This window comes from Mauremys mutica, chromosome 1 (genome assembly GCF_020497125.1).
Source record: "Mauremys mutica isolate MM-2020 ecotype Southern chromosome 1, ASM2049712v1, whole genome shotgun sequence".
Lineage (NCBI taxonomy): Eukaryota > Metazoa > Chordata > Testudines > Geoemydidae > Mauremys > Mauremys mutica.
Window position 1 is genome coordinate 137,162,147 of NC_059072.1, and position 24,314 is coordinate 137,186,460.

Sequence of the window (24,314 nt, forward strand, 5' to 3'; positions counted from 1 at the left end):
ACCTATTTACAACATGGTTGTCTCCCAACACAGTTTAAGGACAGTTCTACCCTTGCATGTCAATGGGATCTTAACTATGTCCTTAGCCAGACCTAAAGCTTTGGGTAGTCCAAAACATTAGTATGATTCAGGAACACGGTTAAAGCCTCAGAACAGAGCTATGTTGGAACTGGGTTATAGGACAACGAGGCTGGATGCAGCTGGATTTGTGGCACAGAGAAACCTTACTTCTGGGCTTAAATTCTGCTGACCTGCAGACGCACAAAGATCTTTTCATGTAACAATTATAAAATGTGTCCCTTTCCCATTGTCCCAGTGAGAATGAAACAGCAGCAGCTCTGAAGTTTGGGTTTGGTTTATGCATCATTATCCTGAAAACTGAAACACTCATTTGAAACCGCAGTTGCAAGGACTGCAGGGACAGAATGAGACACGTCCCCATTTACAGCACTGACCTCCACAGGGACTGACACGTTAGCACCCTGGAAGCGATGACTTTACAAGGGATGTTATTAACTTTAGCAGCACTGAGTGGGTTAATCGTGAATAGTAACTCTCTCTTCAACTCTTTCAAGGCCAAAGCTGCTGGGCCCTGCCCTTACCAACTCAGGTCCTCCAGAAATGTTGGGTGCTGGCATAGTCCACCTTTGTGACATCATAAACAGAGTTCTGCTGAAAATTACCTCTTTTCCACTTCCGAACATTTTACCTTTTTTTTTTTCAAAATTCTTTTGTGCATATGGGTGAGTTTGAACCATTGAACACAGTAACCTCCCACTCCATAATTACAGCACAAGTCTCACATCTGAACCAAACCCTCCAATCAGATCTCTTTCTCAGCTGCTTCTAGCCAGGGATGGGCTCTCTTCTCTCTCTTTCTGGCTTCACATCCTGGATGGGGTTTCTTTCCTCAAAAACTTGTTGCAGCAGTTTCACAAATTCTATGTACTTTAGTGGAACATGGAATGTCATTCCAATTCCTATTTGCCTTTGTCTCTATATGCATGACAGCACAGTTCTCCATGTTTCCATTACTAGGTTCATTTTGTCTCCAGAATCTGTAAGAAACATGTGTGTGATACATATTGGTATGAGTTTTAAGAGTTGAACATCTTCTAACAGGTGGGGATGAAAGAAGGGGGCAAATTAAACCCTTTTGTTAATTCAGAAGATTCTCCTACCAGGTTCTACACTGTTTCCTTAAAAGGGATTTATAGAACCTGCTCATGTTCCCCCAACAAATCTGCTCTTTACTAGACAAGAAGCACTTGTAGCTACAGTACAACCAGAGCTCCTTTGTCCTTCCCACAACCCTCACCCCTTTGCACGTCCATTACACTGTATGTTAACCTGTGGGACTAAGGAGAAGACAGTAATTGGTCTCCATCACAGGAGATACTCACGCTGCAGTCTCATTATATGGAGTCTGATCCACCCAGTGCCACTGGCCTTCCTGTGCCTGATCTGTCAGACCAATATAGTAACTCCTGTCTGAGATGGACGTAAAAATTCTCTTTGTCCAATCGAAAATGAAATCCTGAATAAAAATTACAAATTAATTGCCCACATTCAGTCATTGAGCTGACAGTAGTGGGCAGGAGTCCCTGTAGCGCATGTGTGTGTACTCAAGAGAGAGAGAAGGTGATGGCTGGGAAATCCCAGGACTGAATGAATAGGGAGACTGAATTCCCAGCTCACCTTCAATAGACCCCGAACTCCAGGGGTGGAGGGGGTCTTCTAAAGATCTGAATGCTCAGCTCCCCAAAGAGTCTAATCCCCAGAGAGTTACCTGCTCAGTTCCTGTGTTGATCACCACCAAGTGGGAGCCCATCCCTGTGCAGTTTGTCTCACTGTCACCCCAGTTCATGGTGTCTATAGAGCGGTAGTAGCAGCTGGACTGGAAGCGCTTCCAGCCCATGGGACAGCACATCCAGACTCGCCCTGTGAGGGAAGAGAATAATAATGAGAGATGGAAAATCCCTACTAATCTGCATCTTTCTCAATCTCTGGAGACAATGTGGGATTGTTCCCTACAGTTTATTCCATCGGGCTTTGACTTCTCCAGTTCTGAGACTTTGTCCAGACTAGGCTAGAAGATGTGTAGTTAGATCATGTTAGCTTAGATGGTCAGTAAACCCAGTGTAGACTAATGTGTGTTAGCTGACATCTAGAAAAAGGCAAAATGACTCAGTTAATGTTCAACGCCTTTCCCTGGGGAGACTCGTCAATAATCTAAAAGGCCCTCAGAGGTAGGGAATGTTTCCTCATCCCCATCCTGAAATTAGCTTCTTTCGCTCCCCTTTATCCCTCCCTCCTGTGATCACACTCAGCTAGCCCCTCCCTCTCCTTGTTGTTCACACCCTGCCTGGACTTGTAGAACGTCACTATTGCTCCTCTTAGCCCTCACTCAGTCAATCTGTACAGACTTCATTTTGTTCCCATCCTCTCCCCCATACATCAGTCCCTCCAGCCCCCTGTTGATCCAGAGCTGGGTTAATCCCTCCCTCCCTCTCTCTCTTTCAGTGTCACTGACCTTTCACCTCAGCTCTCCCCAGGACACAATGCCACTCTGCAGAACTCTGGGGCAGGGCCTTGTGCTCTTCACAGCCTCCAGTTCCCTTGAGTAGAGTGACTGGAAAACAAGAGAGGAAAAAAAGAGAATGGATCCAACTATACCCTCTTTCTCCCCTGCTTGGTTGCAACCTGATTTCTTCATCTCCTGGCCATGGACTGTCCCAATGTGGCTGCCCCTTTGTAAGCTTCCATTATTGTCACAAGTGCCAACAACCACCTCCCCTGGGACAATAGGGCAGCTCAGCTCTCTTCATATCTCTTCTGGTGGTGGGCACCAGTTATACTGATTGACTAGAATAAGCCAACCGATCTTGGTCAGTATGGCAAGAAAAGTGTCTGACCCCAAAGGGGAAAGATGAGGGTGAATGTGGCTAGGCAACAGGTTATTAATACTGGTACCCCTCATCCAAACAGTAGCAGATGTCAGAAAATCAGTGGAGTCTGGGTATTTTCTTGCTGTAACTTATTTATTGACACGACTCCTGAAACTGGTGTGGTCAGAAATGGCATTCAGGCAAATGCCTCTTTCAGAACTCTGAGGCCACACACCAATGCCTATTTGCCAGGAAGCAACTCTGCCCCTAGGATTGACTATAGTTAAAGAGATTAAAGCAGATCGAAATCTCTTGCTTTTCCCCACAGCTCCCTGTGAAAGAACTGCCAAGGCTGGTGACATCACCGGGGTGTGTGGAGCTTCTTGGGATTTGGTCAAGGTGATGTTGGAGAGTGGATCAAGAGAGAGATGTCTGGGAATAGTGACAGGGTTGTCAAGGGAACCATGAGTTGGAGGGTGTGGAAGGTCAGACAGAAGGTCTGGCTAGACTTGCCTGGAGAGCTGGGCTAACTCAGGAAGGATTGAACCTGAGGAGGGAACCTGAAGAGCCTGAAGGGAGTTGTTTGGTGTGTCTCAGAAGCTCCCCTCATAGGTAGATTGTGGTGGGCTCTGGAGGAGAGAGATTCCTCAGAGAGAGTGAAGGACTCCTTAAGCCCTCCCAGTAACCCAACAACAGGTGTTGGTGCTGAGCAGTGACATCAGACACGGACAGGTCACAGCACAATCTGCCTGTATACCTGTAAATAATTAAGAAGCCCAAGACAGACTTACACAGACAAGGTACGATGAGTGGTTTCTGTGCATAAAACTTTTTCTTTAATGCTTTCAATTCCATGTTAGATTATATTTGTTTTTGTTCTTGATAAATAAGATACTTTATTTATGTGACCGTATCCTCTGAAGTCAGTGAGTTGATGGTGGACAGCACCTTGCAGGACTGGTGTAGTGAGGCTGTGGGATACCCTCTGGCCCCGCTGAGAGACGAGCCTCCCCTAACACCAACGTGGGCGGAGCCACGGGGTCCTGCGTCCGCCCCTCAGAGGTCACGGCGCAGACCCGGAAGTATAAAAGCTCACCTGCAGAGCTCAGTTAAGACCCAACCACCACGGAGAACAGACGTCTGCGGCCGAGCTCCCTCGGGGGAGACAGCAGAAGGCCGCGGCCGGCCTGAGGTTGCCCCAGGCCAGCCGAGCCTGCCGCTCGCCAGCTACCCCGAGGAGGCGCCACCGAGCCTGCCGCTCGCCAGCTACCCCAAGGAGGCGCCGCCGAGCCTACCATCCGTTACTTACCCAGAGGAACCGATGGTGTTTGAGACCGCCGGCGATGCTACGACGACTCAGGTACCCTACGAGGGGGAGTGTGGAAGTGGCCCCGGGGCAGCCGACCCCAGTCTGGCTGCAGCATTGCCTGAACCTATGTCAGCGTGTTGCAGCCAGGATCCCCACTGACAGCAGCGAGTCTTTGCCGCTGCTAGGGCACCGGGCTGGGACACAATGGAGTGAGAGGGCCTGCGTTCCCCCTGCCACCCACTCCTTGGGTGGCAGAATCCCCCTTTTCCCTGGCCTGGAGAAGCTAGGACCTCCTGTTATACACTACTGACTCAGCCTTGCCTAAAGGCCTGAATCTTTGCCTCTTTGTTTGCTGCCCCGCCCTGCCCCAGGGCCTGGGCTGATATTGACTCAGCCCCCGCTGAAAGGCCTGAGTCCCTGACGGCTTGTTTGCTGCCCCGCCCTGGTCTAGGGCCTGGGCGGCTATCTGAACTATAGGCTCAGCCCCCTGCTTAAAGGTCTGAGCCCCTGACCGTGTGCTGGCCGTCCCACACTGCCGCAGAGCCGACAGCAGGTGGACTAGAGCGAGGCGGTGGGACACCCCACGGCCCCGCTGAGAGACGAACTGCGGCAAAGCCACACCACAACTCGTAATGAGGATGATGTCCTCACTGAGGACAAGTGCCCTAGACAGGTTTAAAGCTATTTGGATCATAAGTAAAAAAAAATTTATAAGAGATTAGAAATTACTTCTAGGAACTGGTGCCCCAGATGCAAAAGACTCTGTATCTCATTCCCCCTGAGACATCCAGTCTGCCTGAACTGGAGCCAAATTGGAATCAGTATCCTGGAGCTGAAAGGCTGTGTATCCCCCCTCCAATCTGTTTGGGCCACCTGGACTCAGATTAGAACTGATGCCCTAGAGGGGAAGGGAAAGGCTCAGAACCCCATTCTTGATCCCTCAACTCATCCAGTCTACATGACATAGAGTTGGATTAGAACTGGTGCTCTGATACGACTCTAGATATTTTTCCCTGATCCTTCTGAGCATCTCACCTCCTCCCACTGCCAAATCCTTCCCTCATATCCCAGACATACTTTTCTCAAGTGACCATATTGCTTGCTGCCCATTTCTAATCTTGTCCATTCACTCACCCTTCCCTCTTTGCCAGCCAAACAAGGACTGTTCCCAACAACATATTCTTCAGGGCTTTCTCTGGGCCAAAACGTTTGGGCTCCCACCCTGTCCTCAAGGAGACTCTTCCACAGTCTAACAAACACCTCTGCTGGGAATTGTTTCCTGATTGTCCAGCAGGATATTTCCCCCTTTGCTTAATTTTATCCCCTTTATTCCCAGATCTCCTCTCTCTGGCATCCTCCTCAAACAATTCTTCTCCCTCTTGGATAATCAGCCAGGATATACTTACCAACGAGGGCAATGAGGAGAGAGACACACAGCAACAGCAACAGCGCTGAGACCAACCGCAGGAATCGCCAGGTGGGTTTCTGGGGTGCACTCTGTGACGTGCTCTTCTCTGGAGGTACTAAAGGTAAAGAAACCCCTAGCCCCCAAAACAGTCAGTTCTGAGGACAGTAGCCCTGCCTGCTATGTGTGAGCAGCTGAATGAAAAACTTTATGCGGCGACCAAATATCAACTCTTATTCAAGAGTATACATGTTCTTAGTGACAGGACCAAATTAGAACTCTGGGTGAAGACCCCTCTGATGAAGCTCAAATTCCAAGCCAAACACCCCAACTCCATCCCCGATAGTGAGCAAATATTCCAATGACAGGTATTCGGGACTGAGGTTAAGTGTTTTGAGGTGCATGGTGGATAGAAACCTGGCTAGACCATTGGGCTCAATGGGTAGTGATCAATGTCTCAATGTCTAGTTTCAGAGGGGTAGCCGTGTTAGTCTGGATGTTAGTCAATGTCTAGTTGGCAGCCAGTATCAAGCGGAGTACCCCAGGGGTCTGTCCTGGGTCCAGTTTTATTCAACATCTTCATTAATGATCTGGATGATGGCATGGATTGCAGCCTCAGCAAGTTCATGGATGGCACTAAGTTCTGGGGAGTGTTAGATACACTGGAGGGAAGGATAGGGTCCAGAGTGACCTAGTGAAATTGGAGGATTGGGCTAAAAGAAATCTGATGAGGTTCAACAAAGGTAAGTGGAGAGTTCTGCACTTAGGACAGAAGAATCCCATGCATTGTTACAGGATGGGGACCTACTGGCTAAGCAGCAGTTCTGAAGAAAAGGACCAGGGGATTACAGTGGACCAGAAGCTGGATATGAGTCAACAGTGTGCCCTTGTTGCCAAGAAGGCTAATGGCATATTAGGCTGCATTAGTAGGAGCATTGCCAGCAGATGAAGGGAAGTGATTATCCCCCTCTATTTGGCACTGGAGAGGCCACAGGTGGAGTATTGCATCCAGTTTTGGGCCCTCCACTACAAAAAGGATGTGGACAAATTGGATAGAGTCCAGTGGAGGACACCAAAAATGATTAGGGGGCTGGGGCACTTGACTTATGAGGAGAGGCTGGGGGAACTGGGCTTATTTAGTCTGCAGACGAAAAGAGTGAGGAGGGATTTGATAGCAGCTTTCAGTTACCTGAAGTGGGGTTCCAAAGAGGATGGAGCTCAGCTGTTTTCAGTGGTGGCAGATGATAGAACAAGGAGCAATGGTCTCAAGTTGCAGTGCGGGAGGTCTTGGTTGGATATTAGGAAAAACTATTTCTCTAGGAGGGTGGTGAAGCACTGAATGGGTTACCTAGGGAAGTGGTGGAATCTCCATCCTTAGAGGTCTTTAAGACCTGGCTTGATGAAGCCCTGGCTGGGATGATTTAGTTGGGGTTGGTCCTGCTTGGAGCAGGATTTTTGAACTAGATGACCTCCTAAGGTTTCTTTCAACCCTAGTCTATGATTCTATGGAGTTACGTGTTTGAGGGAGCTCTTCATGTCTCACCAGAGTATGCCCATGGCTGCCAAACTTCATGTAGCACTTTAAGATCTAAGTAAAAAGCACTATTTAAGAGCTAGGTATTATTATGATCTCATATAATCTAAGTGAAGCTTTTTCTAGGGCATTCCCAGAGCATTCCACACTCCCCAGATAATGTTTTATTGTTCTAACTTCTATTTCCTCCACATGTGTTTGGACCCAGTGGTTGGGGTAGCATAGGTGTTGCAGCAGCAGGTGAAATAAGGAGAGTGGGGAGGAGTGTGAAGAAGAAGTGCAATGGAGACACATGAGAGGCTAGTCATGCTAACTAGTGTAGGCAGCTGCCCCTTGCACCATTACTCACTCCAGAGCAGAATTTAGGGACACTAGGCAGCCCAGGGTCATTAGGCAGTCTGGGAGCTTGAGAATCAGGGAGAACCACAGATGTGTCCAGCTGCCTCACAAAAGAATCCTTTCTAGATACAATACAGCTGAATCCCATCTCTTCCCTACTGCAGGGACACCACAGGTATCAGGGCGGTGACAGAGGAGGGAGGGGAATGGGTCATGCACAGAGGGAAGGAGAGGAAAACACTCACCGAGGGACTGGGTGCTCCAGGTCCCAGTAAGGATTTTAGAGTCTGATCCAAACAGACCTAGCAGAGAACACAACAATACTCCGCCTCTGCCATCCCAGCCCAGACCCCATAAACAAGAGAGGCAGAGACATGCTTAATACAGTGCATGGGGTGGAAAGGGGGTACAGACAAGGGACGGGGCATGGGGAAAAACTGCAGACACAGAGAGAAGAAAGTGAGGAAGGAGGAGAAGCCGGGAGGCTGTCTCTCTGGAGGGAAGGCCTGGGGGAGGGGCGTTCGGATGCAGCATGTTAATAAGACCCTTGCAAACACAAGGGAAAGAAGCAGGGAAGGGATTGCAGAGGACAAGTGGGGCTACTCACTCAGTCTCCCCTGTGGCATTGGGTAGCAGGGCCTAGGAAATGAAAAATCTCTTAACCACACAGAATTGTTAACTACTCCCAAATCCTTCTGTGCCATGGCTGCAAGCTTAGAAGAGCTTAAGTTGTGAGATGCATGAACTTCCTCAATAAATATCTCTTGTGCGGTGCCTCAAGCAGGTTTGCATTGTATGACCCAGATGAAAAGCCAAGCAGAGAACGCTTGCAACTTTCCCAGCTCTTTCAGCAGCGTTTGGGGCCTTTAAATCACTCAGGCTGCATCTTCCAAATAAAATGCATTAATAATACAGCTCAGGCAAGCGGGCTGGGTGATAGTACTTCACACTGAAGGCTACTTTTATATGCTTGTTTTGCTGTTGGACAGAGGCCCAGACTTCCTCCCCTCTCGCCCCAACCATCCAACCCTCCCCCTGCTCCCTGACTGCCCCCCCGGGATTCCTCTCCCCACCACGCAGCTCCAGCCACTGGCGGCCTCTGGAGACCAAGTTAAACACGCTGCCAGCACACAACCCCGCCCCCGCAGCGTGCTGAGGCGGAGGGGGGGGGGGTCTGGCTGCTGGAGGCCCAATGGGAGCGGCTCAATCAGGCCCTGGCGGCCAATCAGCAGCACCGCAGTCTGTAGGGGGGAAAAACCCCGGACCTTTCTACCCTCTTACAAATTCCTACTAAAGCCTCACTTTGGGGAAATGTGCTCAGTGGGGGAGCGGCGGACCCCCTGTTCCCCTCCTGCTTGTGGGGGCCCTTGCAAGACCCGGGGCAAATTGCCCCACTTGCGCTCCCCCCCGCCCCCGGGCGGCCCTGTACCAGGTAAAATAGGGATTGTTCTGATGCATTTTTATGAGCCCTTTGGCTAAGTCACCTCTAGCAGGATCTACCTACCTTCATATCTATCACTGTGGCAGTATCTGAGTGGCTGACTCGGCAGTAGCCAAAAAGGAAGTAATTATCCATGAGCACTATAGCAGCAGCCAGCACTTTAGTCACACCCCTTATCTTCAAACTGGAACGGGTACAAAGAAGGGCCACTAGAATGATCCGAGGAATGGAAAGCCTGTTGTATGAAAGGAGACTTGAGGAGCTCGGTTTGTTTTCCTTAACCAAAAGAAGGTTGAGAGGAGATATGATTGCACTCTTTAAATATATCAGAGGGATAAATACCAGGGAAGGAGAGGAATTATTTCAGCTCAGTGCTAATGTGGACACGAGGACAAATGGATATAAATTGTCAGTCAGGAAATTTAGGCTTGAAATTAGACGAAGGTTTCTAACCATCAGAGGAGTGCAATTCTGGAACAGCCTACCGAGGGAAACAGTGGGGGAGAAGGACCTCCATGACTTTAAGATTAAGCTAGATAAGTTTATGGAGGGGATGGTATGATAGGATAACGGGTTTAGTCAATAGGTCAATAACATGCCATAATGGTAATTAGTACAAAGGGTCAATGATAGGATATTGTTAGCCTTTTTCCAGAGGGTCTGGCTGGAGAGTCTTGCCCGCATGCTCGGGGTTCAGCTGATCGCCATATTTGGGGTCGGGAAGGAATTTTCCTCCAGGGTAGATTGGCAGTGGCCCTGGAGGTTTTTCACCTTCCTCCGAAGCATGGGGCAGGGGTCGCTTGCTGGTGGATTATCTGCTACTAGAAGTCTTTAAATCATGATTTGGAGCATTCAACAGCGGAGTCAAGGGAGAGAATTATTTCAGGAGTGGGTGGATCGGCTTATGTGGCCTGCATCTTGCAGGAGGTCAGACTAGATGATCATAATGGTCCCTTCTGATCTTGAATTCTATGATTCTATGATTCTAATCACTCACCCGAGTCATCTAGAGAGGCCCTGACTCCGTGAGAGACAACACTGCAGCAGCATGCAGCCAGGGCCGGCTCCAGACCCCAGCGTGGCAAGCACGCGCTTGGGGCGGCATTTGCCGGCAGGGGCGGCAGGCGGGTCCAGTGGACCTTCCGCAGTCATGCCTGCGGGAGGTCCACTGGAGCCCCGGGAGCAGCGGACCTCCTGCAGGCATGACTGCGGAGGGGGCGATGGTCGCGCGGCTCGGCTGGACCTCCCGCAGGCATGCCTGCGGAAGCTCCACTGGAGCCGCGGGACCAGCGAACCCTCCGCAGCTGCGGGAGGTCCAGCCGAGCCGCGCGACCAGCGGACCCTCCGCAGTCATGCCCGCGGGAGGTCTGCTGCTCCCGGGGTTCCGGTGCACCTCCTGCGCATGACTGCTTGTGGCGGCCAAATTCGTAGAGCCGCCCCTGCATGCAGCATTGGTGGATATTTCTACTGCTCTCTGAAAGTAATGTACTAGCTATGGCCAGTCCAGGGTCCCTTAGGCAACCCTCACATAACTGGCAGCAGTGTTTGAGCATGCCTTTTGAACAGGACATGGGGGAATATTAACAGGAGCAGGAGTGAGGGCAGGAGGAATATCTGAGTACAGTATATCCAAGCCTCAGTGACAGCACAGTGTCACTGAGTCAGTCACCCCAACTGTGCATGCACGTCTGGCTTCTGTGACTCATTTCCTGAAGAAGGCAAGAAAGGACCCCAAGCAGGTCCCTGTCAAGACAGCTGAGGTTGGCAAATCTGAGGACAGAGCTGAAAAGTCAGCTTGCAAATGTCCTTGACAGCACTGAATACATCTATATAACCTTGCCACATCATGGGGTTGTGCATATGGTCTTGCAGCTTGGGATGGAGACCCACAGGGCAGAGCAATTTCTGTATCCAAATAAATATGGACCAGCCTGCATTTCCTCCCTATATTTTACCCCCCTTCTATTCCTGCTGATCCTCACAACCTTGTCATCTCACAGCTCCCTATATGTCCTTCTTCCACACTCAGCTTTGTGCTTTCTCCCATGCAGTCCCTGACTTCTGGATTGTTTTCAGTCCACATCAGGTTCCTCTGTCTTCCTCTAGAAACCCCTCCTAACTTCTCTTCCTTTATGATTGTGCTACATATTGCTGCTTCTGAAGTATTCTTCCTTACATTGCTGTTTGTTTTGTCTTCCAGAGCAGTGACCAGGCCAGTTAGGCTGTAAGGCCATTGGGGCAGGGAACATCTCTTATGCTTGTAAAGTACCTAGTAAATTTGCATCATTATATACAACATTTGTTAATAGCGATAACAATTTTCAGTCTTTTTGATCATTAAATGTTAATTACTTTTCAGCAGAGTTAGGCATGAGGCACAAAACTGGATCCAGTTTCAGATCTCAGATACTTAAAGTCTCCAGGGATTTGGTCAAGCCCATCTCTTCTACTCAGCCTTTGTTTCCTTCTTCTCTCAGTTCTATTCTGCTCTAGAGCTGGGCAAAAAATTTTGGATGACAGTTTATTCCCCAAAAAAATGCAGTTTCAGTCTAACAAAAACTATTGATTATTTTAATATATATATAGTCAGGGAGCTAGATTCAGAAGGGGACTTAGGTACCATTCACAAAACAGCCAGCAGAGGAAGTGCCCCCTTATAACCTTTGGATCAGTGGTTAGGGCACTCACCCTGGGACATGGAAGACCCATATCTGACTTGCTGTTTGAGAACAGGGAGTTGAACCCAGCCCCTCCCTCTCCTAACCATCCGGCTAGTCAGGGATGGGTGTCTCACTTACCCCTGTTAAAACTGTTTCAGTTTGTATAAAGATGTTGTGACAGTGTACTCCATAAGGCTTTATGGGGTGGGGGTGCTCATAAATGTATGTATGATATAACTGGAATAGGGCTTTGCTGCATATGCCATGTAACATATCTATGTAAAGGTTATGTTCATCCTAGTTGTATGTAGGCACCATTTGTGTGCTCAAAGTTATGAACATTGGCTGTATAATTGCTTGATTTCTAAGTAGCCTTAGTTAAAACATTTGGTCACTCCTTGGGAAAGGAATGTGCTCAATCAGGAAGCATTTAATAGACAAAAGAGCTTGGAAGACTCCAATCCACATAAGAAGTCTACCTGAGAACACTGAAGGTAGCATGTGGGTAATGGCTGCTCCCTGCAAGTCCTGAGTCATGCATGGGCAGGTGACTTGCCCACGTGATTCCAAATCTCCATTTTGTGACTGGATTCTACACAAGGTGAAGAGGGGGGGTCTCCACCCACAAGAGAGAGTCTATTTAAATCCCTGGGAGACCCTTCCAGGTGGTCTTCTGCTGGCTAAAGAAGGAGCCTCTCCACCCCACCCCACCCAGGATACTTAAAGGAAACTGGGACAAAGGTCAGTAACTACAGGGGGTGTGAGTGATTGCTGGACCCAGGCTAAAGGGAGATTAGCCTGTAAAAGGGAGCATTCTGGAACTGGTGAGGATCCTATCTGTATCTAGTTTGATTAGACATAGATTTGCGCATTTTATTTTGTTCTGTTTTTGTAACTTACTTTGTTCTGTCTGTTACTACTTGGAACCACTTATATCCTACTTTCTGTATTTAATAAAATCACTTTTTACTTATTAGTTAACTCAGAGTATGTATTAATACCTGGGGGAGCAAACAACTGTGCATATCTCTCTATCAGTGTTATAGAGGGTGAACAATTCATGAGTTTACCCTGTATAAGCTTTATACAGGGTAAAACGGATTTATTTGGGTTTAGACCCCATTGGGAGTTGGGCATCTGGGTGCTAAAGACAAGCACGCTTCTGTGAGCTGTTTTCAGGTAAACCTGCAGCTTTGGGGCCAGTAATTCACACTCTGGGTCTTTGTTGAAGTAGACAATAGTGTCTGGCTCGGCAAGACAGGGTGCTGGAGTCCTGAGCTGGCAGGGAAAACAGGGATAGAAGTAGTCTTGGCACATCGGTTAGCAGCTTCCAAGGGGGTTCCTGTGATCCAACCCGTCACAGTGGCATAGTCGCACAGGGTCTGTGCACAGCTGATTGCTTTAAGGTACTGGTAGTGATTTTAGGTGAGTTTTAGGTGTGGTGGCTGGAGAATAGACAAAGTGGTTACCGGTTTGTTATTTTCTGTTTGCTTATTTCAGGAAAGGGAAGTAGGGACAGAAAAGGAAGCAAAATAAATAAGATTGAAGGTCAGAAGACGCTAAAACTGCACTGGTTGCAAATTTACCAGAAAGGCTGAACACTGGGCACTGTGAAAGTCTCTAGCCTGGTCTACACTAGGCGTTTAAATCGGTTTTAGGAGCGTAAAACCGATTTAACGCCACAACCGTCCACACTAGGAGGCACCTTATATCGATTTTAATGGCTCTTTAAACCGGTTTCTGTACTCCTCCCTAACGAGAGGAGTAGCGCTAGTATCGGTATTACCATATCGGATTAGGGTTAGTGTGGCCGCTGATCGACGGTATTGGCCTCCGGGCGGTATCCCACAGTGCACCACTGACCGCTCTGGACAGCAATCTGAACTCGGATGCAGTGGCCAGGTAGACAGGAAAAGCCCCGCGAACTTTTGAATATTTCCTGTTTGCCCAGCATGGAGCTCCGATCAGCACGTGTGGCGATGCAGTTAAAAATCAAAATAAAGAAAGAGCTCCCGCATGGACCATGCGGACGTGATCGCTATAAGGGCAGGCAAATCTGTTCTATCAGCGCTCCGTTACAGAAGACGAAATTCAAAATAATTTTTTTAAAATCTCCAGACAGAGCTCCAAATGCTTCTAGGGTCAAACACCGTGTCCGCGGTGGGTCAGGGCATAGCTCGGCAATTTTTGCCCCATCAGGCACTGGGATCTCAACCCGGAAGTTTCAAGGGGCGGGGGAGGCTGCGGGAACTATGGGATAGCTACGGAATAGCTACCCACAGTGCAACGCTCCAGAAATCGACACTAGCCTCGAACCGTGGACGCACACCACCGATTTAATGTGTTTAGTGTGGCCGCGCGCACTCGATTTTATAAAATCTGTTTTACAAAACCGGTTTATGCAAATTCGGAATAGTCCCGTAGTGTAGACGTACCCTCTGTTAACTAAGCATCCCCTGAGCTGAGTGCATCTCAGTTTCAGTGAACTGCAGAGGGGTGTGGCCCAGCACAAGAAAGCAGGAAAATGAGTACTAGTGATGCCACTAATAGACTAAAGCTGGCCAAACTGGAAGCAAAAGAGAAAGAAAATGAACATAAGAGACGGCTAGAACTAAAACAATTAGAAATTAGTATTTTGGAGGCAGAAAATGCAAGGAAAGAAGCTGCCCACAAGAGGGCTATGGAGGCCCAGAGGGAGGCCCAAAAACATGAACTGGCTGTAAGGGAGCTGAGGAGACAAAACCCTCCACCTGCTGGCTCCAATTCCCCAAAAAGCCATAAATGGGAGCGACTATGTCCACAGTATAACGAGTCCAGCGATATCGCCGAGTATTTCATCACCTTTGAGAGACTGTGCACCCTCCATGCCATCCCTGAAGATCAGAAGATGACCACATTGATGGCAAAATTGACTGGTAGAGCTCTGGACATATTCAATAAGATGCCTATTGATGATGCTTCAAACTATGGTAAATTTAAGGAACTGGTCTTGAAACAGTTTCAGGTTACACCTGAAATCTACAGGGTTAAATTCAGGAGTCTTACGAGGGGATCTGGATTAAGTAATGTGGCTTATGCCAATGAAATGAGAGATTTGGTAGATAAATGGGTGCGGGGGAAAGGCATTACAAGCTTTGAAGTGATGTGAGATCTGGTTACTCAGGAACACTTCCTGAATGTGTGTAGTGATGAGGTAAAACAGTATTTGTGGGACAAAAAGGTAAATGCAGTGGGTGAATTAGCTGGGTATGCAGACTCTTATGAGCAAGCACAAGCTGCAATCAAACAAACCACTGACAGAGGGGTACAGGGTTGGGGGAAAGCAGAATCACCGTTTTACCCCTGGGTCTGGGGAAAAAAGAGGGTGAGCAGTCACCTCCCCATTCCACTGGTACTCGTCCTAAATTTCCTGTGCAAGCAGAGGAGCCCAGGAGGTGCTATCATTGTGAGTCCACTGAGCACCTGAGGAGTAAGTGTCCCTTGCTGAGCGGAAACAGGCAACAAGTAACACATGAAGCTGTGGCTTCTCAGAGCCAGGCTGTGGCCTCTTTCCACACAGGATTTGTAAAGCTTGCTTCCACACAACCAAGCAATGAGCATATGCATGCTGTTAAAATTAATGGTGCAGTGCTTCGGGGTTTAAGGGACACGGGTGCTGAGATTTCTGTGGTCCGGAGGGACCTGATCGAGGAAAAGGATTTGTTGCCAGGTAAAATGGCAGAATTAGAGCTGGTAGGGGGTTACAAAGTCCTTGCACCTTTAGCTAAAGTACACATGCAAACTCAGGATTTGCAGGCTGAACTGACTATTGCAACGGTGGCACACAATTTTGCACCATTTCTACTGGGGAATGATTTCTTTAATGTGGCAAAATCTATCCCAGAGTTGGTTAGCAGTGAGAAGGAATCTTGTGCTAAAAGCCCCGGAGGGGGGTGTGAGGCCACATGGACTGCTGGTGGAATAGGAGGGTGTTTCTTGAATTCCTCTGCAGCAGTAAAGGATACAGCTTCGGGGGCAGGGCTGGTTGTAGGCCAGTTCTTGTAGCCCTGGGGCTCAAGGGACGTTCCAGAGGGAGGGGCTGGACAAAACCAACTCCTGTCCCGTAATCATCTCCCCGGGGGAGAGGGATGTACCTCCTTGTAACAGGAGGGCCACCCCAGCTGCTGACTGCCAGGAAGTTGCAGGTCAGCAGGGGGCAGGGCCTGCCCTGGGGTGCACACAAGCGTGTGTCCCAAAGGTGGAAGTTGGGGTCCTGGGGACCGCTGCGGCGGGAACAGGCCCCAAGGACTCTATAGCTGGGTGCCAGCCCAACCTGAGCGAAAGGGGGGGAATTTTGCTGGCCAGTGAGAGGTCTCTCATAGCTAGTAGCTGTGAGCCCACAGCTGGAGCAGGGTCACCTTCCCTTTTGGGGGACACAAGAGTGTCTGACCCAGAGGGGAGCCCAGAGAGGGAAGCCCAGATGAAAGGTGAGGGGGGGCCAGAGAGTCCGCCCACCTTTTGTAGGGATGGACTTTCCCAGGAAGAGGGTGAAAAGTCTGCATTTAAGCTGTAACTAGTACTTATGACAGGGACTTGAACTTAGGGCTTCCCCTTGCCAGGGGAGTGCCTTCACAATGGGGCGATCATGTATTCTAGGGGTAGAGTTCTTTCAATCTCTCCTACAGAAACTTTTCCTCTTTGTGAAAAATACACAGTCATTAGACCAGACTGAGAAAATGACTCTACAGCTTAGTGGTTAGGGTAATCATGAGGGGATGTAACCAAGGTTCAAATGCCTGTCGTAGAGTGCGAAACTGAATCTGAGTTTCCCATCTCTCAGGTGAGTGATCTAAGAACTAGGCTGAAGGAGGGGGCACCACCAACTCCACCTTTTTTATGCACTAGCCCTTTAAAAAATGCCCAGAAACAAAACATTTAGCTCAACCTGATAGGGACTTCTGTCGACTTTTACAATTTGCTGAAAATTTCAAAAAAGTTTGGATTCAGTTTGACCCAAACTGATTTTTTTTAAGGCAGATCTGCCTGAAAAAGGCAGATCTGCCAGTGAACCAAAAAAGAGGCAGATCTGCCAGTGAACCAAAAAAAACACCCGAGTTATTCACCCAATTCAATTCTGCACCCAATCCGGGCAGATTCCATGCCCCTGCAGTCAATGCTGGCTCTCATGATGGGTACAGAGGACAGGCAGCCATCATGAAATCTCTGCTCTGAGTTCTTCTCCCTGCCTGCCCCTGAGATACTGCGGGTCCTGTCCGTACTCTGGAAAAGACCTGACGACAGTATGTTTAGTTGCTCTCGCTGCCCCTCTTCTAGGCAACGTAATGTTCCCTGGGCCCCTGAATCTTTTAGATACCAACATCTTGGTGGGTACAGACTTCAATACAATATGTCCTCCTTGTGAGCTCTCCTAATTCTATTGCTGGTACGACCCCATCCATTATCCTTCACATTTTAACCTTGCTCTGAGCTGTTCCAGCCACACACACCCCAGGTGTGTCCCTAGAGATCCCCCTCTCTGTATCTCAGCCCTTTGTCTCTATGTGGATATTCAAGTGGGGTTCTGAAATGCCCTAACCTCTAATGCCCTCAGTGCATCTCCTCTGGAGATTTCCCTCCCTGTATCTCTTTTATAGAATATCAGGGTTAGAAGGGACCTCAGGAGGTCATTTAGTCCAACCCCTGCTCAAAGCAGGACCAATTCCCAACTAAATCATCCCAGCCAGGGCTTTGTCAAGCCTGACCTTAAAAACCTCTAAGGAAGGAGATTCCACCACCTCCCTAGGTAACCCATTCCAGTGCTTCACCACCCTCCTAGTGAAAAAGTTTTTTCTAATATCCAACCTAAAAAAGATCAGATCCATAACTTTTTTCTTGATCCCCTGTACCCTAGAAATTTCCCTTATCACTGCCCAGGTATTGGCAAAAATCTCATCTATACCACCATTATCTAAGGGTCAGAGGCAGCCAGTGGCCTACAGGGGAAAGGCTCTAACAAGCAACTTCCTGATTCCCCTGAGCCAGACTCTGCCCCTAGCCTAGGGCTAGATGGGAAACAGTGCCGCAAAAGTGAAAGTCTCCATAGCCCATTCCCCTAAATAGTCTGTAGTTTACCTTTGGTCTCTGCAGGTGGTGGTGGCGCATTCTTGAACTTTACTTCAGCGTACGTAATCTCTGAAGCCATTTGGAGATTGTTGCCGACCCCTCTTCTTTATATATTTATATTGCATTTAGAATTGATCTTTTAATTCCCTAGAGCCACAGGCCAGTCATGGAGTCGTTTCCATCTGGAGTGTCTGCCACCCCTTCTCCCACCTGTCAGAAGAGGAGAGACAGGGAGAGGAAAGCCCCTAAGATGAGCTGGGAGGTGCTGGAGATGGAGATATATCCCAGACAGCTCTTGGACCTCGTCACTCAGAAAATCAGCCTGGGCTTTTCTCTTCATAGGTTTATGTTAAATGAAAAACAGGAACCTAGTGACTGAGAGAGAAGTTGCATCCTCCACTGCTAATAAACATACACAGGCAGTCATCTCCCAGCCAGTAGGGTTTCATTTCTGTCTTTATGCAGTGGTGGTGATCTACAGCTAGGTGCTCAGATACCACAGACTATGTTTTGACGGGAAAACGCAGGATACACACTTACCGCACTCAGAACCCCCTTCACCAAACAAGGACACTCCATAGAGAAATGGACAGTATTGCCAACCTCAAATGTTCAAAAATCATGAGTTAGGCTTTTAAATTATGAGTTTATGTAAAAATAATAGATGTGATGTTCTTTTTATTTGCCTTCTGCTTTTTGAGCCTTTAGGGTACACTGTGTGTGTGTGTGTGTGTGTGTGTGTGTGTGTGTGTGTGTGTGTTTGTGTGATATTTTGAAGCTTTTTCCACAGTCATGAGGGCTAGAAAAATTACTTTTTCTTTAAGAATGAAGGCTGAAATTATCACATAGCCACTTGACTCCAGGAGCTGGGTGTGACAGGTTCGGTCACAGAAATTCCCTCAAGACTGATTGATCTTTGATTATCAGCAGGTAAGTATGCCCAGTGGTCTGTGATGGGATGTTAGATGGGTTGGGATCTGAGTTACTACAGAGAATTCTTTCCTGGGTGCTGGCTGGTGAGTCTTGCCCACATGCTCAGGGTTTAACTGATCGCCATATTTGGGGTCGGGAAGGAATTTTTCTCCAGGGCAGATTGGCAGAGGCCCTGGAGGTTTTTCGCCTTCCCCTGCAGCATGGGGCACAGGTCACTTTCTGGAGGATTCTCTGCAGCTTGAGGTCTTCAAACCGCAATTTGGGGACTTCGATAACTCAGACATAGGCTAGGGGTTTGTTATAGAAGTGGATGGGTGGGATTCTGTGGCCTGCATTGTGCAGGAGGTCAGACTAGATGATCATAATGGTCCCTTCTGACCTTAAAGTCTATGAGTCTATGAGTCTATAAGACTGGCACTAGATGTGCTGGGATGCCATTGAGAACAACCCCCTCTGCCAGAGAAGGCTTCCCTCCACTGCTGTCTTGCTGAGTAAGACATTCCAGTCAACTACAACACAGACCAAGAGGTTGGGCCACACAAGACTTTCCCAGCACCCAGTATTCAGTCTTTCAGGGAGCCTAAGCCCCAGATAAATCCATTTTTCTCTGTATAAGGCTTATACAGGGTAAACTCATAAATTGTCCACCCTCTATAACACTGATAGAGAGATATGCACAGCTGTTTGGTCCCCCATGTATTAATTAATTACTCTGGGTTAATTAATAAGCAAAAGTGATTTGTATTGAGTATAAAAAGTAGGATTTAAGTGGTTCCAAGTAATAATAGAACAAAGTAAGTTACCAAGCAAAATAAAACAAAAGTCATCCTTATCAGTCTTTGACAGACAGTCCACTGGAGCAGTTACCCACAGAGTGATGCTGCTGGTTAGATAGTTGCTGTGTCCTTCTTCCCATCTTTCTGTGGCTCTGCCAGTTGTCTACCTACTGCCAGTCCTGCTCATGGGGGCCCCTCCCCACACCATTCTACACACTCCAGGACATTCTGCAGGGAATCCTGGGAATGTGGCTAGAAGATGGGCAGCTGATGGTCATTTTGTCACTGACCATGGGGTCATCATGACCAAAGTAATTATTGATGAGCACTAGAGCAGCAGCCAGCCCCTTATCTTCTAATCACTCACCTAAGTCATCTAGAGAGGCCTGACTCTGAGAGACAACACTGAAACAGCATACAGCATTGGTGGATATTTCTACTGCTCTGTGAAAGCAATTTACTAGCTATGGCCAGTCCAGGGTCCCTTAGGCACCCCCCACAGTACTGGCGTGTTTGAACATGCCCTGGAACCTCCCAGTGTTCACCTGGCACCAGCGGAGTGAGCAAAACCAAAACCAAACTCTTCAAATGAGTACAGTACATCCGAGTCTCAGTGACAGCACAGTGTCACTGAGTCAATCACCCCAACTGTGCATGCACGTCTGGCTTCTGTGACTCATTTCCTGAAGCAGGCAAGAAAGGACCCCATGCAGGTCCCTGTCAAGGCAGCTGAGGTTGGCAAATCTGAGGGCAGAGCTGCAAAATCTGCTTGCAAATGTCCTTGACAGCACTGAATACATCTACATAACCCAGATGGATCTTAGTGTTGTGCACAAGGCCCTGAAGCTTGGCATGGAGACCCGCAGACCAATTTCTATATACTGTACAAAGGAATACGGGCCAGCCTGCATTTCCTCTCTATGGTATCCCTGGTCTTCCTGCTGATCCTCTCAAATCTGTCTCCTTACGGCTCCTTTTGTTTCCTTCCCCCCATTCTCAGCTTTTTTGTCTTCTCTCATGCTGCTCCTGATGTGTGTAATTTTCTCCCTGTCCTAATTTATTAAGTGACCCCTCTCCTTAAAATCCACTTCATTCCTCCCTGGCTTCTCTTCCTGAGTGATTGCTCCACAGGCTTCCATTGCTGAATGACAGGGTTCTTTGCCTTGCTTGTTTTGTCTTGTCTAACTTAGATTGCACGCTGTTGCGGGCAGTGAACATGAATGTTAGGCTGTACGATCTTCAGGGTAGGAAGCTTGTATATTTGTAAAGTGCCTCATAAATTTACAGCAATAAATGTGATTGTTAATAGCAATAACAATGAGGACTCCTTGTGGCACCTTAAAGACTAACAAATGTATTTGGGCATAAGCTTTCATGGGCTATAACCCACTCCATCAGATGCATGGAGTGAAAAATACAGTAGGCATGTGTGACAAAGTGTGGGGTTTTCTTGAGGTTTTCTGTGTTTTCCAGTGGTTTGCATGCACAAAGGGTGGGACTCAGTGTCCCTGGGTGTTTCTGGTTTAACGAGGTGAGGGGAGAGGGAGTTTGTTGTTACAGAGGACCGGCTCGGGACCCCTGGAGGATGGAGACCCCAGCGACTGGTGACCTGGTCACCCGGAGACCCGGCTCAGGAGACACAGCCGGTTCTGGCCAGTGGGAGGACAATGGACTGCGAAGAGAGGACCCCGGTGATCTGACCAGCCGGTTCCAGCCAGAGGGGCCAGAGGAGGGCTGAGAGGAGAGGAGACCCAGGCCTTCCTGTTTACGACCCTGTTTATCTGGAGAGAAGACAATGGACAGAGGAGAGGCTTGGGGCTGGGGATATCGGAGGCCCAGCTGGGAAGCAGGGGGGCTCTGGGCTGGAGAGGGGGAGCAGGCAGAGCCCACCTGGCTGCAGGGGGACTGGGATATGCTGTGCTGAGGGAGGCCAGGCCTGAGGCCCTGAGAGTTTCCTCTGCTGTGTTCAACTCTCAATAAACCCTCCTGTTTTATGCTGGCTGAGAGTCACTCCGGTCTAGAGAGCAGGGTTGCATCAACCCCTTTGGGGGGATGACGAGGTCCGGGGGGTCCAGAGCGTGTGGACTCCCTGAGGGGGCCCACGGTGAGAAACAGGAGTGCTAAGGCTCAGAGAGGTGCGGCTCCGGGAGGTGGAGGAGCCTGACCCCGAGACTGTTACTTATCACCTTATTATCTTCTAGATGTTTGCAAATTAATTGCTTAATTATTTGCTGCATTATCTTTCCTGGTACTGAAGTTAAGCTGACGGGTTTGTAATTCCTCAGGTTGTCTTTATTCCCCTTTTCATAGATTGGCAGCATATTTTCCCCTTTTTCTGTCCTCTGGAATCTCTCGCATCTCCCATGACTTTTCAGAGATAATCGCTAATGGCTCAGATATCTCCTCAGTCAGCTCCTTGAGTATTCTAGGATGTATTTCATCAGGCCCTGCTGCCTTGAAGACATCTAACTTGTGGAAGTAATTTTAACTTGGTCTTTGCCTCTTATTTCAGTCTCTGATCTTACCTCATTTTCACTGGCATTCAGTAAGTTAGATGTCCAGTTGCTACAAAACTTTTTAAACCTTCTTTCATTGTTTTTGCCTATTGCGACTCCACATCCATGTTAACAGCATTATGCTTAGTGCTGACAATATGTACAAGTTGTGACGGGTTGGTTCACAGAAACCCCCTTGGGAACTGCCAACTGATATTGCAAGACTACTTCTGCCCCTGCTTTCCTGGCATCTTAGGACTCCAGCTCCCTGTCTTGCTGAGCCAGACATGCCCGTCTGCTCCAGCACAGACCCAGGGTCTGAATCACGTGCCTCAAAGCTGCAGACTTAACCTGAAAGCAGTTTATAGAAGTGTTCCTGTCTTTAGCACTCAGATGCCCAACTCCCAATGGGGTCCAAACCCGAAATAAATCTGTTTTACCCTGTATAAAGCTTATACAGGGTAAACTCATAAATTGTTTGCCCTCTATAACACTTATAGAGAGATATGCACAGCTGTGCCCCCCACCCGGTATTAATACATACTCTGGGTTAATTAATAAGTAAAAAGTGATTTTATTAAATACAGAAAGTAGGATTTAAGTGGTTGCAAGTAGTAACAGACAGAACAAAGTTAATTACCAAGTAAAATAAAATAAAACACACAACTCTAAGCCTAATACAGTAATACAACTGAGTACAGATAAAATCTCACCCTGAGAGATGTTTCAATAAGTCTCTTTCACAGACTGGATGCCTTCCTAGTCTGGACTCAATTCTTTCCCCTGGTACAGCCCTTATTCCAGCTCAGGTGGTAGCTAGGGGATTCCTCATGATGGCTCTCCCTTTGTTCTGTTCTACCTATTTATATATTTTTTGCTTAATGCGGGAATCCTTTGTCTCTTTCTGGGTTCCCACCCCCTGCTTCTCAATGGAAAAGCACCAGGTTAAAGATGGATTCCAGTTCAGGTGACATGATCAGGTGTCACTGTAAAACTTCATTACCCACTTGCCAGCACACACGTATACAGGGAGACTTACAAGTAAAACAGAGCCATCCACAGACAATTGTCCTGGTTAATGGAAGTCATCAAGATTCCAAACCACCATTAATGACCCACACTTTGCATAATTATAATTGGCCCTCAGGGTTATATTTTCTATTTCTAGTTTCAGATACAAATAGGATGACCACATTCAGTAGATTATAAGCTTTGAAATGATACCTTACAAGAGACCTTTTGCATGAAGCATATTCCAGTTACATTATATTTAAACTTATTAGCATATTTTCATAAAATCATATAGAATGCAACATCACACAAGTGACCTGTGCTGACTCTGAATTTAACCTCAAGTGAAGCCAAGGACTAGATGTCATCTTCTTCCAGCCAAGAACAATAGAGGTGAGTCTTGCCTCAGTTCTCTTTCCAGGGCAATCATGTTTCTCTTCTTTTTTTTTTTTTAGACTTTAAGGTCAGAAGGGACCATTATGATCATCTAGTCTGACCTCCTGCACAATGCAGGCCACAGAATCTCACCCACCCACTCCTGTAACAAACCCCTAACCTATGTCTGAGTTATTGAAGTCCTGAAATTGTGGTTTGAAGACCTCAAGCTGCAGAGAATCCTCCAGCAAGTGATCCGTGCCCCATGCTGCAGAGGAAGGTGAAAAACCTCCAGGGCCTCTGCCAATCTGCCCTGGAGGAAAATTCCTTCTCGACCCCAAATACGGTGATCAGTTAAACCCTGAGCATGTGGGCAAGACTCACCAGCCAGCACCTGGGAAAGAATTCTCTGTAGTAATTCAGATCCTACCCCATCTAACATCCCATCACAGACCACTGGGCATACTTACCTGCTGATAATCAAAGATCAATAGCCTAATTTTGGCAATTAATTTGGCAATCCCATCATACCATCCTCTCCATAAACTTATCAAGCTTAGTCTTAAAGCCAGATATGTCTTTTGCCCCCACTACTCCCCTTGGAAGGCTGTTCCAGAACTTCACTCCTCTAATGGTTAGAAACCTTCGTCTAATTTCAAGTCTAAACTTCCTAGTGTCCAGTTTATATCCATTTGTTCTTGTGTCCACATTGGTACTAAGCTTAAATAATCCCTCTCCCTCCCTAATATTTATCCCTCTGATATATTTATAAAGAACAATCATATCCCCCCTCAACCTTCTTTTGGTTAGGCTAAACAAGCCAAGCTCTTTGAGTCTCCTTTCATAAGACAGGTTTTCCATTCCTCGGATCATCCTAGTAGCCCTTCTCTGTACCTGTTCCAGTTTGAATTCATCCTTCTTAAACATGGGAGACCAGAACTGCACACACTATTCCAGATGAGGTCTCACCAGTGCCTTGTATAACAGTACTAACACCTCCTTATCTTTACTGGAAATACCTCGCCTGATGCATCCTAAAACCGCAT

The 24,314-nt window shown here is 47.8% G+C and overlaps 1 protein-coding gene across 1 annotated transcript; it reads right to left on the reverse strand.

Annotated features, from left to right (window-relative positions):
* Window positions 1-355: 355 nt before the first annotated feature.
* Window positions 356-17,968, reverse strand: LOC123346137 (C-type lectin domain family 4 member A-like). Its single transcript, XM_044983368.1, has 6 exons — window positions 17,688-17,968; window positions 5,604-5,738; window positions 2,534-2,632; window positions 1,790-1,941; window positions 1,404-1,537; window positions 356-1,058 (listed from the first exon to the last, which is right to left on the reverse strand). Exons 1-6 carry the CDS (start codon window positions 17,755-17,757, stop codon window positions 911-913), a joined length of 738 nt encoding a protein of 245 aa, XP_044839303.1. The 5' UTR covers window positions 17,758-17,968; the 3' UTR covers window positions 356-910.
* Window positions 17,969-24,314: the final 6,346 nt, after the last annotated feature.